Genomic DNA, 20,761 nt, shown 5'->3' with positions numbered 1-20,761 from the left:
AACGAGAATCGATCTCCGAGTTCAGGTACTGCAGTCGTTGCCTTTAAATCGCGGTCGGTCGCTGTTCGCGTTGTCGGGGGGTCTTGTTCGTATCGATTGCCAGCGGCCTCGCCCCCTGAGGTCGCTCTCTTTAGTTTTCCCGGCGGGGACTTGGCGACCGTCTCTGCGCCATCCAGGAGGAGCTTTGGGGCTGTGGCGAAGGTCGGCGTGGTGATGGAGACCGAGACTGCCGCTGGGGAATTGTCGCCATGCGCTGCTGGGCTACGTAGTCCTCGATCTCCCGGGGTCGTTGACCTCTTGGTGGACGGGGCATGTCGATAGGGAACCCCTGCAGCCCAAGCTGTCGATACGGGCACTGGCGATACAGATGACCGGGTTCCCCGCAGTGAAAGCAGAGACGCCGCCGATCCGGAGCACGCCACAGGTCCGTCTTCCGCTGGGGTGATCGTCGATTGTCGATGTAGCACGTGTCGGGGTGTGCGGAAAACAGCGAGCCTTGATTGGACGGAGGAAACTGCGCCGAAGAGGGCGCAGGACGTTGCAAGGCTTCAGCGTACGTTGGACGACGGCACTCCGTTGGTAAAGGCGGCGGGTCAACGGACGGGAACGAAGGTCTCAAGGCTTGAACCTCTTCGCGGACCAGGCTAGCGAGAGAGCCGGCCGTCGGCAGGGGAGCACCGAAAAGCGCCTGGAGCTCTTCGCGCACAACGGAGCGGATCAGGTCGCGGAGAAGACCAGGGTTAGCCCCGAAGGCAGGAAGCGGCTCTGTAAGTGAAGCGGCGAGTACCGGCCGGTCGTAGGTGGTAGACCGCCGCAAGAGCATCTTCTCCATCGTGACCGCCTCCGAGAGAAACTCAGCAACAGTCCCAGGTGGACTGCGCACGAGGCCAGCGAAAAGTTGCTCTTTAACGCCGCGCATGAGATGGCGCACCTTTTTATCTTCGGGCATGGCCGGGTCAGCTCGCCGGAAGAGCCGAGTCATATCCTCCACGTACATGCTTACAGTCTCATTCGGCATCTGAATGCGAGACTGCAAAGCCCGTTCAGCCCGTTCTCGACGATCCGTGCTGGTGTAGGTCTCCAGCAGGCGTCGGCGGAACTCGTGCCATGATGTTAGGGCGTCTTCTCGGTTTTCGTACCAGGTACGTGCACCATCCTCGAGACTAAAGAAGACGTTTCGAAGTTTAGCGGCGTCGTCCCACTGGTTGAATGAGGCCACGCGTTCAAACTCGAGAAGCCAGTCCTCTACGTCTTCGAGCTGACTGCCGTGGAATGGTTTGGGCAGTCGCGGATTCTGCAAGGTGTAGTAGGCAGCAGCTGGCATGACAGGTCGATGGGTGGGTGCTCTGGCAGACTCCAAAAGCCCGTGTTCGGGAGGTAGGCCTTGATTTCTCCGGCTAGCACGGTGCACGGGGGTGTCCACTAGCGAAGGACTGGAGCCCAGGGTATCCGGAGGAGTATGAGACATATACAGGGATCTTTACCCAGCGCCTACACCAAAATATGTAACGGAAAACAGGGAGGCAGGTCGCTAACCAGCAGAATACAGCAAGCAGCCAGCCAGCCAGCGAGAGACACTTCAACGTCTTCGAAGACACTTCAGCGCCACCTGAGAACACCAGGTGGCAATATATATATATATATATATATATATATATATATATATATATATATATATATATATATATGTATATGTATATATATATATATATATATATATATATATATATATATATATATATATATATATAACGATTAATCGTATTGGACTGCCTTATAACTGATGATTATGCATATTACACTGAAAGGTATTGGAAGCTTGTGTGAGATATTTTTATTCAGGCGACGGTCCTCTAAACTTGCCTCTACGCGGATCTCCTGTTATAATGTTAAGAATGCAGTATTTCTGTTTGCAGAAAAACTATGGGGACGCTTACGCCACCGTATTAGTAAAATGCGATATCATTAGATTTCAATTGTCACACGCACTAAACAGAAATGAGCAAAAATGCAGGAGGCTGTTCCCTAACACACTGCTTTTTATAAAAGGGCGTGTTTTATGGAGGACGGCATACTCCCTTTTTACTCCCATATAGGCGTATTAGTGTTTGGAGTGCAGCTTCCATTGCAACTTATGTGTGTGTGTGGGTGTGTGTGTCAGTTTCTTTGCTATTTTCGGTCGATCAACAGGCATATTCCGATTGCTAGCTGCGTAGCAAGGATGCGCGCTATGCTGTGACGATAAAGACATTTGCATCCTAGTAGACAACCCAGTGGGCAGGTTGTTGTGACGTCACGAGGTCACGTGACCTGTCTCGGCTAATCATTATTTCCCAACTGCCCCGGTGGGCAGACTGTGATGCCGTCACAAGGCCACGTGGCCCTTCAGCCAATCAGGATCGCCCATCTTGGCAGGTTATGATGACGTCACAAGGTTACGTGACCTCGCTCGACCGATCAGCGAATTTCGACGTGACATGGCCCCATTTTTTGCGGAATGTGGACCCTAATGCTATCCAAGTAAAATGCAAAGCAATAGTTTGGGGCTCCCGCCCTCCTCTCTGCCGTGACGAATTTGTACCCTCTATCCATACCATTTAGAATAATCACTATGCACGCGCTTCCACGCTCACAGATACGGATGCCTCTAAAGTCTATCAACGTGAAAAATAATCCAGCGGCGATACCGTGCTTCCTATAAAAAACGTCATTTTATTTTTCAGTTGAAATGAAGAGACCACCGTAAGTTTTCTTTCCATCTCCCGTTTCTTATGTGGAGAGGGGGGGGGGGGGGGGGGTCGTGCGCGCAGCGCTGCGATTCGCTTTCCATATGCAGTCTAACTTCGCTGCAACGAAAGAAATGGCAATTTCACCAGGAAGCTCTCGTTGGAACCCACATATTTTGTACCTCGATCGTTTTTACTCAGTAAAATTTTCCTACAACGAAGTAAAATGGACCTACAATGAAACCCATTGGCTATTTCGCTTTGAGTAGGCCAGTTCGATCGTAACGCTTCGATATGGCAAATTGCAATTCCCACTTCTCCAACCTCCTCGCTGCTTCCCCGGTTCCATGTGCAGTTTAGTCCGGTTTTAGCGGCACGGTCAAAACCGTTTGCCAGTGCGCACGCTGTGTTCGACTGTACCGTGGTCCCGCTGTATTCACAAGGCTTAGCAGGGGTAAAAATGAACGCGCGTCTCCATCGGCTAGAAGGTGGGTGCCATCAAAGCCTTCGGTCTGGCGTCCTCCACAAGACACTCCAGTCATGTGAATAAATGTTCTGGCCAGTGAGTTCTTTATCTAAGCCAGCCAAAATGGCTAGTCGCGGTGAAATCGCCAATGCAAGCCCTCTGTACAATGCCCCGTATCGGCTTGAGCACCTAGAAAGCAGAGGCAAACATTCTGAATCAGTCTCTCCCTGTCACGTGTGGAATTATTCCACCAAGACCCGTTTTCTGGGCTCTGAATCCCATGAGGGAAGCGGGAGACACGAATGCATGTTGGCAAAGCTGACATATATTAAGTAGGTGTACTAAATTCGACGACATGGTGGATGCACGGGCATGGAGGAAAGGAACAACACAAGAGAAGAGGTTACACCACCTTTGAGGAAGCCGGCTGGCTCGCATGCAGTCTGTTTCAGTAAACAGCCCCTCCACATTTAAATCTACTTTGTTTGGTGTTCCTTAGGGCAGCATTTTGGGACTGTGTTTATTTAATATTTACATAAATGGCATTGTTAACATTGATGATGATACGAAATTCCTGGTCTACGCAGATGACACCAGCCTGTTTTTCGAGGGTGACGATTATGAAAGACTTGTTAATCGTGCAAACAGCACTTTAAGTAAGCTTCATGATTGGTGTTCCTTCAATGGCTTGGTTATTAATACCCAAAAAACTAAAGCAGTCGTTTTCCGAGCGAAGGGCAGCGACATTGTTCCAAATAATCTTCTTCAAATACAGTGTCAGCCGATAGAAATTGTGACAGAATTTAAAACTCTAGGCGTAATTTTTTCAGAGCACATGCTGTGGGACTCGCACACTGATCATGTTGTTACGACCCTAGCTCGCACTATAGGATTAATCTACAGGCATCAAGACCTATTTCCTGTAAGCACAAGACTGATAATTTATCATTCGCTGTTTTTATTGCGCATAAATTACTACTTTTTAGTGTGGGGCAAGACAACCTCAACAAACGTCAGGAAACTGACGGTAATGCAAAACAAAGTAATCCGAATTATCGCAAATTCTTCACTAGACCACTCAGCAGACAGCTTGCTTAGAAAGTTTAGACTAATTAACATAGAGAACTTGTATAACTATCACCTTTGTAAAAAGTTAAGGGATGAAAAGAAACAAGGCATTAATCTCATAACTAATCTGGGAAACTTTCAAACGAATAGCCATTATAATACAACTAGGCATCCTGAGCATTGGAAAGTCCATCATAACTGCACTAATTACAGGGAACAAATGTTACGATACACAGTACCAAGTGTATTAAATTTTTTTCGTAACAAAATTTATCTGATGAGCATTTTGAAAACAGAATTCAGAGATTTATTCCTTTAGTTGTTTAGAAATAGCGTTGAGAAAAAGTAATCCCTTCTTTTTTATTTTTTTTTCTCAAATGCAACACATGTATTACCTCTGCACTACCTCTTATGAAAATTTTTTTCTCTGGTTTAATCTGTATGCTCTGTGTACCTGTTAATTCTTCTGTTTGGTTTTATAACTGCTGTTCTTTCAAATCCTTTAAGTATTTTCAACCATGCATACTTACACTGCATTTTGTACTTGTACATTTCACCAAAATTGTCTTTTGCCATTTTTTATTGATGTATATAATATGCATCAAACCGGTTTGTGTGTGTGTGCATGTGTGTGTGTGTGTGCGCGCACGCACTGATCTGTATATGTATCTTGTATGAGCTGCTGTTGCCTATGTAAACAAGGGGGGTGGAAGCTTTTCAAGCTGCTGTTCAGTAGCTTTTTCTTCCATCTCCCCATGTTTTGAACAAACATGAAAATAAACCGTATTCGTATTCTGCTCCCCCCTCCCTACTTGGCCACCGTCTCAGCGTGCTTGCTCAAGCGTTACTATTGGCTGCGTCCTCACCCAAAGACTCCCCGTAGTCGTTGCGAAAGCACGTGACTTCCGGCAGAATTTTTGGCGTGCAGCTCAGATAGCAAGGGCTTCTCCCGAGTTTTTTCCTCCATGACCGTGGGCCACCCTATTCACCGAGGGTGGCCACAACCCGGAGCACAAGATTCCACTTGGCCTCGCGCAACCCGCCATGGTCGAAAAAATTGGAGGTGATACTTAAGCTCTGCCTTAAGGGAATGACGCGATAGCGTAATGAGTTTATTCGCATATATGCAGAAGGTAATTCTCTACATTAATAGATCCCTGGGAGTCCTTGCTGGGAGGCATTGCTGTTCGGTTATATGCCGCAAAAAAAAAAAAATTATTCTCAACTTCAGAATTTTTTTTTGACAAGACACAATTTTCTTGATCTCTGAAACATATTTATCAGCTCCTTTGTCTGTGGACAACTTGGAAGATTAGTTAAAATGACTACTTTGAAAGCAAAGTTTCACAAAATCTTTGAAAATTTTAGTTTTGTCCCTTTTTCCGTGTTTTATATTTGAGGAAAAAACAAATTCATTTCACGTTACCGTGCATGAAACCGTAATGTCTTTTATTCACATTTAAGAAATTCATAGCATTCACACGTAAGATATTTTATTTCCTCACAATATTTTAGACTAGGTTTTGTTACCATTTGGAAGCATAATATGGCGACCAGCACGTGAAAAAAATTTCGCCTAGAACAAGCTGGGGTGATGTTTGTCACAATAACACCATAACGCATTAATCGTTGGCCAGTTTTTTTTTTTGTTCCTTCTCAGAACGCACATTCCTTAAACTTGCCAACAGTATACAGTACCCACGCTTGCTGGTTCTGTGCATCCTGCATAAAAAATGCGAACTCCTAACTCTTAGGAAGCTGAACGAGGCAGCGTTATAAGTGGCAACTCCACAAACACAATTATGGTACGCAAGCCTCCCTCTCGGAGCCACTTCCTTTTTGAGAAACGCTCCTCCACCGCTCTTCTACACCCCCCTCCCCCTCCCCCCCATCCCAGCCATATTATGCGCCCTGTCACATGACTCGGCGAGCCAACCACAGAGGAGTGAAAACTTTCCACACGCTCTGACTGCTGCACAGCTGGCATACCCGTCAACCCCTCGACTATCTGGGTCTGTCGTTATGCCTTCCTCTCATTGGCTGACTGTGGAGTAACGTCATGACCTCTCGGACCAATCCTCAATTAGTGTGACAACCTACATGGTTTTTCCTCCGAACGTCAGCTCTCACACTGTCGCGTTAATACACCACGCTGTTTTCTCCTTGCGCCCAGGTGGGTGAAAGGTTTCATTTTACAAGCCCTGCTGTTCCTGGTGGCAATGGTGATGCTGTTAAGCCTGCTGGGCTTCTGGATCACCATGTTCAGTAAGCGCCTCACCTCGCACGAATTCCGCTCACTGCAGCGTCTGGTCTCGCACTGTTGTCCTGGCCTCCTCTCCCCGAGCGACTCCGCCGCCCTTTCTGCCATGCAGAGAACCAGACTGAAAGTTGCAAGGGGTGGAACCTAGGGAATAAACCCCAGCCCCCCACTCCCAAAATAACGTTGACAATCCCTTAATGATTGCTCGGTGTGACGTGTGCGTTTTGCAATTTATTGGAAGTAATGCGCAAACCAGTGATTAGGCAGGTAACTTTTTGTTTGGCGCGGTAATTTCTCTTTTCAATGCGATAACATTAGAAGCTTCATTGGGAAAAAATATGTCGTCGGTCACATAATTTCCAGGAAAGGAAATGACGTCATGGGACCAGAAATGACAACTATATGTTTCAATGTATCTTCATTGCGCCCATGTCACCACATCTGAGCACCTTTGGGGTAGCATGATCTAAACATAGACTAGATGACCCGAAGAGATATCTCGCTGTGTTCAGACAGATGTGTTGGGGCCCGCAATCACAGCCATGAAAGAATGGCACAAAACTCGATTAAAGGCATCAGCAGCTTCTAATGCTACCGTAATGCCGACTCAATGTAATTAGGTGTCCCTGTGAATTTCTTTCCTCCCATCCTCTTTCAGAATACATTTGCTGGCTTCGCCAGTGCTTTGCCAAGTCCAAACTGGACGCTAGGGAACTGGCGTGGGCTAGATTTGACACGAACTCTGGGCACGCACCGCATCTGTATGGCCCTGACATAGCTAATGCATAGCAGTGTCCACGCCAAAGCGGTAATGCTGCGGGCAGATGATGATAATGGAGTTCTGGTGCCGTATATAAGACAAGTCCCTCCAATTGTACTTGATGGGTATATGATGTGACTTAAGAAGCCCGCAAAGCGTGAAATGACTGCATTACAAGTTCAAACAAATGCCGAAATACTGCGAAGAAATTCGCTTTACTGTGTGCAAAAGTTTGCTGCTATGTTTGACACGAAAGAACTGTTAATTCTGAATTTTTTTCTTTTACATGCCCCATTCCAGAGCAGTTCGAAAGGCAATTATAGTTTACTTATGTACTACATGCAAGCATGAACTGAAATGCAAAGTGCAGAACTGGAAGATATTGCACTAGGGAGGAAGAATACCATACTTCATCGTACAAGTACTCTTTTGCAGCACTGTGAAAGGTAGCTTTATTTTGTCCAATCAGGGCCCAAGAAGGAAAAAAATAGTCCCTCAAATATTTCAGCAGTGTTGAGACTCTTTTTAAAGCAATTATTGCAGCAATTGAAAAGATAGTTCAAGGTGGTGTTTTGAAAGTACAGTGAGCGTTTCATAAAGGAAGCAGCACAACCACAGCACTGCAGAAGCCTGCTGCGAAATGGTGCGCTTCCTTTCGTAAGCAAGCTGTCTGCCAAGTCGGCAGAGCCTCTTGCGCACAGCAGTTTGTTTGTTTGTGGGGGTTTAACGTCCCAAAGCGACTCGGGCCGTAGTGACACCGTAATGAAGGGCCGGGGACACCGTAGTGAAGGGCTTTGCAAATTTCGACCACCTGGGGTTCTTTAACGTGCACTGACATCGCACAGTACACGGACCTCTGGAATTTTGCCTCCATCGAAATTCGACCGCCGTGGCAGGGATCAAACCCGTCTTTTGAGTTAGCAGCCGAGCACCATAACTGCCGAGCTACTGTGGTGCGCAGCAGTGATGGAGCCACCAGTCACAGGGTGAGAGGTTCGGAGGAGCACGTTTTTGCAGTGTGCGCCATTCTATGCAACTAATATGTAGTAGTTACGAGCAGTGTTTATTTTTTCTCTTTTTTTGTGTTATGACTGACATGCATTTGCACTGTTCGGATTTCAAGTCTGTTACTGTGCTGCAAAGCGTGCATGACTACGGGCCAAAACTTGCTTTAGCTATGGGCCCATAAATTTTTGAAGTATCATTTATGTATTCAATAAAGAAAAAATTCTAGGTCTCAATATTTCTGACTATGGCTCCAATGCCGAGACCCTAAAATTAATCCATGCTGCTAATTAAGAGCATCTCCAATCTCCATCGCAGCATGAGGGAAGCAGACCCACGTCGCCTCATTCAAGCCTTTTTTCGATGCAGATTCACCTACTCCATCCTTTAACTCCACCTCACACCCATGAAAACTGAAAAACTCAGTAGACTTATCCACACAGCCTACAAAACTGCTTTCTCTCTAAATCAACACCCACGGAGAAACTTCTTCAACTAGGGGTTCAAACACCCTGGGAGAGCTGGTTGGTGCACCTCATTGGTCAATACCATCCAAGAAGAGGGCTTAGTACGGCTGGTTGCTGCATGTTGATGGAAACCACTGAACAGTGCTAACAGACAGGACAGAAGATAAGAACGCAACCACATGCACAAGTGTGTGTTCTTACCTTCCGTACAGTCTGTTAGCACTGTGAAGTTGTTTCCTTCAATACCATAAAGGCTCTCACATACCAAAAAAGGCCAAATACTCCTGTGCAGACTCCGAATAAACCTCCCCAGCCATACCATGGCCATGTCAACTCCTCCCACTACTGTCAGTAATAATCTCTACATCCCACCGCTTCCCAAGAACACCCATCTGGAGCTTGAACAAGAGACTAAAAACTAGAGCCAAGGCTCTGCACAAGAACAATCCTCCTTATACTCCGGCAGTTTATGTAGACACAGCCAAATATTCGAACCAACCACCTTTCACATCAGTCGCCGTACACCAATTCCAAAACCCAATTGTCAGTGAGTCATTCCAAATTTTACAGATTTCCTCGAAGTGAAAGAGCAATTGCATGCTCTTTTGCTAAGTATACTTTCTCAAAGTCCAGAAGAGCAATTAGTAATCATGCCAATCACAAAATCCACTTTCTAGCTGCAGAAGCCCTAGAATCATCCCGTCTCTCCTATTCGCCTCATCACCTTCCTTTGGGTCTCTGCACACAGTGAACAATACACAGGCAACAGGGCTACTCACAGCCAAGCCAGAGCACTCGTCAGCCGAGCTGCCTTCTTCTCACAATGCCAGGGATCGACTTCTCAACTACCACGGCCTCACGTCATTTTATACAAATTCCCACCTAATGTACCCTCCACCTCATGAATCTCTTTTCGAAAGCAAACAGATTTTATGGCACAGGCTTCGAACGGCCACTGTCACGACCCTTTTTCTTCTCTCCATTATAACCCATCCTCATTGCCACTTGTGTCCTAGCACCATTGTTGACTATCTTTCTAAATTGTCCTAACAAACCCAAGCCCCTGTGGCAAGGGTCAGAACATCAGGAGCGATGGGAGGCTGTTCAACGCAGCTCGCAGCTGGAGATACAGCTTTGGACAATGGGCTGGGCCCAAGGGGTCGCCGAGGCAGAAAAGTGCCCGGCCATTTACAGCAGCACTGCAGCCCGAAGGCCCGTCATCGTCATGCTTCTTTCCCACCCCCCACTTGATTCTCTCGGGAATCAATAAAGCTGTTTACCTACCTTGTAAGCAGGAACAGCAAAATGTCATAAGTGGTAGCACTTTGTCACCAAGAACCTGGCCCTAGACTCAGATAAATAAACCACTCCCTTTCCTTTGGAATTGCCCTTTTTAATTTTAGATTAAGCCGTCCTATAGAGCTCCGTCAGCTTCTCCAGCGTTTTCTTTTGGCAGTGAGTGTTTTCTGAGGATTGTACTTTCTGTTTCAGGGTTGTCTTACTACCGGTTTCTTCCCTTTGAGATTAGTATTTAGTAGCAAGTCATCTAGTTCTTCACCTCCATGTAGTATCGATACCACATTGGTATAAGTACCTGAGAATATTTGTAGCAGATCCCAAGCATACCACAGTGTTTGCAAATGTCACGCCTGGTACCATTGCGCCTTTTCAGATTCCCCGAATAACTTCATATTCATTACATTCCCAGAATGCGCGATTCTTCCAGACAGCTGCTTTTCTTTTTACTTTCTCCCTCTGGTCTCACCATATAGTCTCTGCCATCATTTATCTAGATATTTGTACACCTTAACTATGGGTAACTAAGTTTTGTAGTCCATGGTAGGGACCGGTTGGTCTGATGGTTCTTGACAAAGTGAACAAGGCAGGGGAAAGCCTCAGGATGCTTGCCAATGTTTCGACAAGAGGACTGTCCTTCGTCAGACGAAGACAAGTACTCTTGTCTAAACATTGGCAAGCACCCTGATGTTTCCTGTCCTAAGTTTTGTAGCGCGAGTAGACCAGGCTCATTATTATAAACCACAAATCCTGGTTTTTCAGCACTAAATCTGCCCTAGAGCCCCTGCCTCTTTTCCGCAAATGTCTGCCAAGTCTTGAAGGCTTCTCGCGCCATCTGGTAGACCAATGTCATCGGCAAATATCAATCCCAGTTAGCGACTTGTCTCCAGTTGGCCCCTTCACTGCCATGACACAGTAAACCCTAATCCACTCGTTTCTATCTTCCATTAAATCTCCCTAAAGAGCATAAATACGAGTGGCAATAAAGAGCATCCAAGCCAAAGTCCCTTTTTAACCGAAACTCTTTTTGCGCCTTCCATTTCGTGCCAATTCATAGCCACATTGTTTTCCTTTAAATTTCTTTTAATAAACATCCTTTTTCCAAAATTTTCCACAACTGTTGTTTACATTGTCGTAAGTCCCCCTTGGTGCCTAAATATGCCATCCACATTGGTCGTTCTTCACTTCAAGAATTTCGATGCATTGGGTGACTGCGAACAAGTTGCTGTCTAATCAACGTCCTTGTCTGACTCTATACTGCAGTTCTCCTAAAACCTCCACCTTTTCAGTACAACTTTGCAGTTGATCTTTGGTGGCTTGCACTATTCCATACAATACTGATGTCACTGTTACAGGCCTATAGGACTCAATGCGATCTATTTCACCTTTGCTTTTGCATAACAGGCTCATTCTACCTTCTTGCCAGGCACTTGCTGGGATTTATTTTCATCAAAGCCTGGAAAACATTCATTAGGAACATGGCGGACAAGGCACTAGGAGTGCATGCCTTGCAATGTCGTCAGCTGCCTCTAAGCCTTGATACAATATTCTTTTCAAAAGCTTGGCTTTTTGGGTTTGTTGGTGCATGATCATAGCGAGAATATAGCGCAGAGTAGGACAGGACACGAGAAGAAACGAGCAACACGAGTGCTAACTTCCAACTTATGAAGTTAGTGCTCGTGTTGTTCGTTTCTACTTGCGTCCTGTCCTACTCTGCGCTATATTCTCTCGCAATACTTTTTTATCATTATTTATTTTTATCATTATAACACTTTATCAATGCCTAAAGACAGCTGACAACATTGCAAGGCATGCACTTTTAGTCCTTTCACACTTTACACAAGTAGCGCCTTGTCCAGAGAGAATCCCGACATGCAGCTGTCATGTGGCACATGAATGCCTTCCACAGTTGGAGTCTGAGAGGTAGCCAACGATGGTGGATGTCTGCAAGTTTCGAACATGACAGTCAACATAGGTGCATGCCCACTGCGGGTAACCAGCAGGCACCAGAGAGAGGTGCGGATGCTCAGCAGTACCAAAGCTCTAGCATGTCACTGCAGTTGATGACACTAAGCACAGCAGCTGGGCTCGGGTCAGAAGACACGGTCGTGGTACTGCCCATCGGAGGGGGCCTTGGGCAGGTGGTGGGGTCCCTGCGGTGGCTGCTGCTGCATCACTCGGCGTCTCGGAGGAGCCAGGTACTCAAACATGGACTGTGTATGTTGTGACAGCATCTTGGCCAGGTCACACGGCATGGGGTCCGTCCAGAAGAAGTCGTGGTTGAGCGCATTGTCACTGTCAAACCGCTTACTTGGGTCCAAGTGCAGCAACTTGTCCAGCAGGTCCAGTGCATATGGGTCCTTCACATATGCCTTGAGCCGCTCCTTGACCTTGCGCTTCTGGCCCTTGGGCAGGTTGAGCTTGGCGTACAGCTCGAGTTTCTCTACCGCAGGCCAGACATCGGGCGTCAGTGAGCCACACAGTTGGCTGATGAGGCTGATTTGGTGCTGCTCGGTGTTGCCCTGCATGATTGGCGAGCGGGTCCACATCTCAGCCATGATGCAGCCAGCACCCCACATATCCACCGGGGGTCCATAGTTCCGCTCGCCCAACAAGAGTTCAGGTGGCCGGTACCACAGGGTGACCACACGGTTGGTGTACCGGTTGGGCTGCCCCGTTTTGCTGAGGGAAAAGGCCCGCGCCAGACCAAAGTCGGCTAGCTTGAGCACGCCCGCCTTGGTGATGAGAATGTTGGCCGCCTTCATGTCACGGTGCAGAATTTTGTTGCTGTGAATGAAGTAGAGGCCATTGAGAAGCTGCTGCATGACTTTTTTGATCTCGCCAAGTGAAAACTTGACATTGATGTTGCTCAGCAGGCCCGCCAAGTCGTGCTCACAGAAGTCAAAAACAAGGTAAAAGGTTGCCTTGCATCGGTTGAAGGGTGTAGCTTTGGTGCGACAGATCTCGATCAGGTTGACCACGTTTTCGTGCTTGAGAAGCTGCAGGATCTTAATCTCACGCAGGGCTGTGATGGGAAACCCTTCTTTTTCGTTCTCCATAAGCACCTTCTTGAGGGCAACCAGCTTCTTTGTTTGCTTGTGTCCGGCCTTGAACACTTCTCCGAACGTTCCTTGGCCGATCTTGGTGATCTTCTCGTATTTGGCGACATCGTCGCAATAGGGAAATTCGAAGTCTTCGAGTTTGTTCACGAGCTGTTGCTGCTGGTTACACACGCTGGAGTTCATTTCGCGTTCAGCCTAAGGCCGCTATTGTGCCGCTATGGCGTCCAGCAATGCCAGCAAGAGCTAACAGATGGATGGATGGAAGATAGAAAGGTCCCCTTTGAAACTGGTTGATGGCAGTTGCCATCATACCTGCTTTTTTCTTTTTCTTCATATTTCTTTACTGATGCAATAAATCGGTCTATGAATTTGAATTTGTCATTTTCCTTAAATATATTTTAAGTGCTACACTTCTAACCTTATGTCAGCTCTGCTTATGTCACAGCCAGTTACGACAGATAGATAATTTTAGCCTCCTCTTTGAATCGAAGTGGTAACAAGTGCTGCCACCAGTGGTTGCTGCTGCTGCTGTTGATGGTGGTGGTGATTATGTTAATGTGGCACAACCCTTTGTAGCGGGAGGATACAACATGTTTTCTAGCCGGAGTAAGAAAGAAATTGATAAAAGAAATAAAATGAGACACACATAACTAAAAGTCTCAACACAAGCGCACCGCGTCCGTGTCGGTGTAGTCCATGGAGGAAGGAGGTGTAGTCAGTGGACCAGAACACCGCTATCACCGTCGCGTCATTTTCCACCATCAATCAAGCCGGGCTTTGATGGGTCCAACCTTATTTTTGGTTGCACCGCGCTCTACTTCGTCATCCTCTTCGACTGCCTCAAATCCCAACGCGCGTAGAAAAGTGGCGCCATCTTTGTGTGAGAGAAACAACCTGTCGCAGTGGAGCGTGGCCTCCGCGATCTGCTCCGGCAAGCATGGCGCCAAGTCAAGTGCTCTGGGAGCTCTTGCTTTCCGCAGGCTCTGCAGATAACGCTCCTGCAGATAGTTCTGCAGATAGCGGCTTGCATGTCGGCGGGGGGATCGTAGTGGGGGCGGTACACGAGGGTACGCAGCGCACCGAAACGCGCCTCGAAGAGCACGGCGGCGCCGACCGCTCCCAGCGCGCGCGGTTCGGACTCCTGGTTCTCCTGTGGAAATCGTACAAGACGAGCAGCCTTGCCGGCTCTGTCTGCCCACGCTAGCCCAGTCTGCTCACTGACGTCATTGGGGAGGGGACGCATGGTCGGTGAGGTGTCGCCCTAATCGCTTGCGAATTACTGCGAGCAGCGATTTTTAAAAATGATTTCTAAGTTATACGGGTCCACGCAGAGCCTTCGACTCGAATGCCCACAAAGACCACTCTGTTGCACTAGAATATGCCCATCGAAATCATACCGATGTCCCTTTATAGGACTTCTACACTAGCAGGCTCATCAATGAAAACCACGTTTTTATATACCCCCCCCCCCCCCCACACACACACACACACGCACACAAAAGTCGTCTAAGGGGCCCGGGTAAAGTCTGGAGACATCGGGGGACATGGGACGGGGCAGTTTCATCACATCCAGTGCAGTGGAAACTTTCCATCCAGATGCTTCACAGCACGTCCAGAAGAATGCGCTGGCGCTCTACGGTACATACCACGCTTCCCTGATCACTTGGAGAGGCAGGTCTCCAACGAAATCTTGCCACTTCTCCTTCCAGAATTTCTTCGCAGTACTCTCTCCAAGTTAGTGACTTTTCATACAAGCCAGGACCGACGATTCGTCGTTGAAAATGCCGCACCATACGTTGACTCTTAAAGGTGCACTCGGAATCTGAACTCGTCTTTTTTACCGTGGGAACTTGATGTACACGTTCCTAGCATTCTTCGAAACTTCAAATAGTTGTCCTGTGCAGCCGATTGGCCTAATTAAATCAAATTAGGCGTCCCGGCTCCCGCCATTTTTTTTTATACTGAACGCGGTAGGCAGGCGGAGTCAACCAACGCTTGGCGTGCCTTTCAGATATAGTCCAGTGGCAGCTTCGCTTTTATTTTTTTTAGATTTCTGTGAATAAACGGTTGCAGTCACAAACGATATAGCCGCAAATTAAGCCCACTGAAATAAAAATACGCGCATTCTCTTTGCTTTCGCCTACGACTTGGAGGTAGGGAAATGGAAACCGTGAAAATAGTCGAAGTAATTTCTATTGCTCTTTCTGGACACGCCGTAAGAAATATTTTTGATAAAACCTCTACAGTCTTGCGGTTCATAGAACATATCACCGAAAAAACAAGCCCGAACCAGCCGGACTATGTTTTCTCCTCTTCTGCTGCCACAGTAGTGATGCGCCCCACACAAAGGAAGAGGGGACGAGCAAGTGGACACGGACAAGCGCTATCAACTGACGTTTTATTGCATGATTGGGTGAAAATATATACACTCCCGAAAAATGCAAAAGGAAAGAACCCTTACGGCGCGGTTCAGGTGTCCAACGATATATGAGACAGATACTGCACCATTTCCTTTCCCCCAGAACCAATTATTATTATTAAAGAAAAGGACAGCGACACCCTCATCCGAAAACGCGCACTGAGCACGTGCCGGCACCACCTATTCGCGCCAAAAATTCAAGTTCTCTTAGTGACAAGGATATAGACGGCGTGCTGACACATCCAGTCCCCACTCGCGCAATATTAGATGCTTCAACAATCTCTCGAGTGTGTTGGTCGCTGTGAAAACAGCTTACAACAGTTCTTCCGAACATCGGTCGGCAGGGAGGCTCACTGTCACACGTTCTACAATGTTCGGCCAAGTGGCCGTCAACACCAACACTGCTGACTTTCCTTGCGTGCTCTTTCAGGCGTACATAGAAGCATCTGCCCGTATGCCCGATAAAGAATTTTCCGCACAACAGGAGAATCTTGTATAGGCCTTCTTGTCGACAAGGGACAAAGGTCTTCCGGTGTCTGATAGTACAGCCGGGCTTACTCATCTTAACAGGGCAAGTGATCCTGCACAAGCTCCGCAGTCTGTCCGCAGACCTACCTTTTTAAGAATGTGTGAAACCTTATGTATGTAAGGTATCACAGCTAACTTTTCTTTTCTTCCTGTCCACTGCTCTTCGTCACTCAAACGTGACGCTTCCTTCCTTTGCATATGCAAGCTTTCAGCTACTGGAGCTGTCATTTGTCGAGGAAAGCCCGACGCCTCCAACTGCGCCACTTGCATGTCAATACTTTCATCTGTTACATGCCGGCATGACTTGTAAAGAGCCTTGGACAGGAAAGAAGAAAAATATTTGTTTTAACAAGCTTCGATTGTGCGGAAAAATACGGCAGGGGAGGCTTATTGGCTCTGGGTTCGGAGAGCCAACCAACCACATGATCATACCTGAGCCGCAGTCACAAATCTTAAAAACCTTATACTGTCGTATAAGTCATCGCGTGACCGCAGTGTCTTGACGTCATCCGAGCGAGCGCTCCAGAGCTCTTTGATTGCACTAATTGGAGAACGCTTCGAAACCTTACTGGTCCACGCGACAACCTTGTGACGCTTAGCAGATGACAGTGCCGTCTGTATAAGCGATGAATAAAGGCTATCGCTTTTTGTTGTCATTACCTTATAAAGAGCTCAATTCCTTGCTTCTTCTGGCTTTTAATTAAGAAATGCATTTTTGTTACTTCAACTGTTTCAGCGTTTTTTTTTTGCTACCGACTAGCGTGGATATATATTTATTGACCATCTTAGAGTTTGTATACCTTCTACACAGTTTTTTTTACTGTCCACAGGCGTACCGTGACCATACGCCGTGCTTCAACGCAAACGGAGCCTTCCGGCGTAGAGCTCTCTCAGCCGCCTAAGTAACCTCAGCGCCGTGACGTCATCGCGAGCATGCTTCACAGACAAGAAGAGCAATTCATAATCGCAGACGCACAGACCTGTTTCGCTGGATAAACGCATTAATCACAAGCGTAATCGTCCAGCCATCTTAAATGCGACAGCACTGAAGAAGTCGTCGTGCCAAAACACCACCGATGTCCGAGAAGAATTTAGCTCACTGGTCGAGAGGTGTCACGTGACCAGATGACGTCATCAATTTGTCCTCGTGGACCACTCTGATTGGCCGAGAGAGGTCACGTGGTCAGGTGACGTCCTCATAATTTTCCCACCGAGTTTTGAGCAATTTAGTTTCTAGACAGCAACCTAGACAAGACAATATAAATCAAACATACATACTATGTATGCCAACTTCGGCACCATCACAGCATAACGGATGCCTACCGCTGCAGCTAGCACTGAATATGGTGGTTGACGGACCGACGATTGCAAGGAAACTGTCGTAAACCCACCAGTTGCAGCAGAAGCTGCGACGAATGTGAAATATAATGCAACCGCATTCCACTCTAATTTATGAAATCGCTCATTTGTGATGGGCCCGCCGCGGTGGCTCAGTGGTTAGGGCGCTCGGCTACTGATCCGGAGTTACCGGGTTCGAACCCGACTGCGGCTGCTAGGTTTTTATGGAGGAAAAACGCTAAGGCGCCCGCGTGCTGTGCGATGTCAGTGCACGTTAAAGATCCCCAGGTGGTCGAAATCATTCCGGAGCCCTCCACTACGGCACCTCTTTCTTCTTTCACTCCCTCCTTTATCCCTTCCCTTACGGCGCGGTTCAGGTGTCCAACGAGATATGAGACATACTGCGCCATTTCCTTTCCCCAAAAACCAATTATTATTATTATTATTCATTTGTGACGGCATGCAGTTTTCTTTCTTAGGTTGAAAATAATTTTTTAAAATATTTTTCGAGTATTCCTTGATTTGTTCGTTATAAACCGATGAAGTTATTCGACTTACTGATGCTCATAGCCTCCGCTCCATGCAGTCGCGCGCGTCGTGGAGATTGCCTGCCGTGGAGACTGATCGTTAGTAAATATATTCAGTATGGAGGTATACCACATACCGCTTCTGGCAGCCACCAACATCGCATGCCTGAGCCGAGGGGCCGGGTGCACACCCACCGCGATGGCTCGGTGCTACTCGGGTGGTACTCGCCGGAGTACCCGGGTTCGAACCCGACCGCGGCGGCCGCGTTTCGACGGAGGCGGAACGCAAAAGGCTGCCGTATGCTGTGCGATGTCAGTGCACGTTAAAGATCCCCGGGTGGTCGAAATTATTCCGAAGAGCTCCACTACGGCACCTATTTCTTCCTTTCTTCTTTCACTCCCTCCTTTATCCCTTACCTAACGGCACGGTTCGGGTGTCCACCGAGATATGCGAGGCAGTTGATGCGTCATTTCCTTTCCTCAAAACCAATTTTCAGCTTTGTGTGCTGTGCGATGTCAGTGCACGTTAAAGATCCCCAGGTGGTCGAAATTATTCCAGAGCCCTCCACTACGGCACCTCCATATTCCTCTCTTCTTTCACTCCTTCCTTTATCTCTTCTCTTACGGCGCTGTTCAGGTGTCCAATGATATGTGAGACAGATACTGCGCCATTTCCTTTCTCCAAAAACCAATTATTATTATTATTATTAATTTCGGGTGCGCATGCAGCTTATAATGCCGACGCTAAATGACTGCAAACACAGACATGCCTTTCCCGGGGACATTTAGCATAATAGTAGCAGTTGTAGTAGCAGTAGAAGCAGTAGTGGCGGTAGTAGTAGTAGTAGTAGTAGTAGTAGTAGTTTAGTAGCAGTACTAGTAGTAGTAGTACTGCTACTAACTACTGCTACTTCGACGACGACATGCACGCCTTGCCCACGAAACTTCGCGTTAAAAGTAAGCACTGCAGAATTTAGATGCAGTTCCGGTGTTCCTGTGCAAAAGCAGGCTGTGCCGTTCAGAGCGCGTCCTATTCGTGTTAGTGATAGGCGTGTGGTGTGAAAGGGATCTGACGGGGCCGCTGCAGTCGAGGCGCAGCAGGGTCTGAAGATGGACACCACGACGCTGGCGGGCGCCGTGGTGGTGACCACCACCACGACGACGGTGCGGCCGGGCATCCTCTTCTGCACCATCGGGGGTGGCCTCAATCGCGACGACTCGGATGCGGTGGCCGACAATCTCATCTGCGACTACCTTGTCTACACCAGCTTCCTGGTGTTGGGCGACGAATTGTGGCCAGTGTACGACAAGGCGTCGTGGACGACTTACCACAGGGTGAGTCCGCGCCGCAGCCCGCCTACCGCGAACGGTAATAAAAAAAAGATGCCGCCACCGTCCGGAAGACGTCCAAGTAACGAGCGCTAGCTGTTTGGTTCACTAGAATTGATATGAATGAGACTAAAGGGAGGTACACCAATGGAAATACGAATTTGACATCTTGGATTTAAAGTGACGTCACCAATCAATCACCAATTGGATATATCAGTGGCGTCACCAACAAATCGCCAGTTGGGTTGCTATATCGATTTACTATGGGGCCGCCATCTTGAATTCCTCGGACTTGAAAATTTATTTCACGCCGAAGGGAGGTGGTAGCGGACTCCAATAACCCCAGAAACGTGATGAGTAAGAGCTAACGCTCTCCTTCGAGGCTTTTCCAGAGTAGGCACACGAGGTAGTACAATTGCTAAGTGTACCGAAGAAGCCTAAAAAAATTGGTTGAGGTTCAACCAGGCTGGACCTAGAAGACGAGCGAACGCAAAGCCGGCAGTATTTATAGGGAAGAATAGTGCGACGTGATTGCCAAGTCTTCGCATGACGTCACATCAGGCGATGCGCATCTGAACTCTAAAGGTAAAAGGTCACGTGACCGCTGCTCAGTGGTCATGATAAGTTGGTCATTATATATGCCCCCATGCCACACTTTGTGCATCATGGCTATGGCTATGGCTTTGACCTTGCGGGGCTTCGAAGGTCAAAGCGACGAACCGACGCTAAATCAGTAGTACCTCGCGTGGTAGAGCTTTCGCTCTAGAAGACACGGACAAAGGAGAGCCTGGTCCCACGCGTTGTTTGTCTTTTGCTTCGTCTGCGACTTTTACGACGACAGCTATAGGGCCATGTTTCCCGCTTCTTTGGCGTCGTTGTCGGCGTAACACACCAGGCACAACATGTCACGCTGATTGGATTGGTCGCAACGCAGTGACGTCACGCATGACGTCATAACGCCAACGACAGATTGTTCCGAACACGCCAAAGGTGCAAAAGGCACCGTGCCCAGAGCAACTAAACACTCCAGTGAGTGGCATCGGCATCTCTCGCTTCCTCAGCTGTCGCTGAACTTCGCATTACTCCACAGCGGTGAACGTCAGATCAGCTTTTTTAAAACGTAAGAGCGTATAGCGCCTAGGGTCTCGTTCAGCGGAGAACCCGGCGCAGTTGGCGTCGCTGTCGAATCGTACGAAAACGCTGATTGGTCGAGAGGACAGTGACGTCAAACGTGGAGCTGTGGAACGAAAAGTGATTAAAATGTTAGCAAAATAGTGATTACAAAGTCGCAACATGACTCAAACGTTAACAGGACATATATAAGCTTAAAGTAAATGAAGCGTATAATTTGCCGGGAATCGAGGACCTGACTCTTGAAACCGACAATGAATGAATGTATGAATGAATGAGATGTTTATTTTGAAAGGGAGGCTGTTTGTTGGTGACTAGCGAAAAGTAGGGAGCTATTACATACATAATACGAAAACAGTGCCCGTGTCTGCGTGAGCAA

General features: G+C 47.7%; 1 protein-coding gene and 1 pseudogene across 2 annotated transcripts in view; one reads left to right on the top strand and one right to left on the bottom strand.

Annotated features, from left to right (window-relative positions):
• The first annotated feature begins 5,764 nt into the window (after positions 1-5,764).
• The window catches only part of LOC144134476 (uncharacterized), a 31,030-nt gene continuing 16,033 nt past the window's right edge, over positions 5,765-20,761 (top strand). The window contains exons 1-2 of the mRNA XM_077667386.1: positions 5,765-6,525; positions 19,010-19,257. Coding sequence (XP_077523512.1) covers positions 6,480-6,525; positions 19,010-19,257 — 294 coding nt within the window. The 5' untranslated portion in view covers positions 5,765-6,479. The remainder of the gene's footprint in view (positions 6,526-19,009; positions 19,258-20,761) is intronic.
• LOC144133248 (cyclin-dependent kinase 9 pseudogene) lies at positions 11,735-13,332 on the bottom strand (annotated as a pseudogene). The gene has a single exon (XR_013315016.1). The product of XR_013315016.1 is annotated as a cyclin-dependent kinase 9 pseudogene (transcript).

This window comes from Amblyomma americanum, chromosome 5 (genome assembly GCF_052857255.1).
Source record: "Amblyomma americanum isolate KBUSLIRL-KWMA chromosome 5, ASM5285725v1, whole genome shotgun sequence".
In the NCBI taxonomy this organism is placed as follows: domain Eukaryota; kingdom Metazoa; phylum Arthropoda; class Arachnida; order Ixodida; family Ixodidae; genus Amblyomma; species Amblyomma americanum.
The sequence above is the reverse complement of the archived record's forward strand: the minus strand, read 5'-3'. Positions and strand labels throughout refer to the sequence as shown.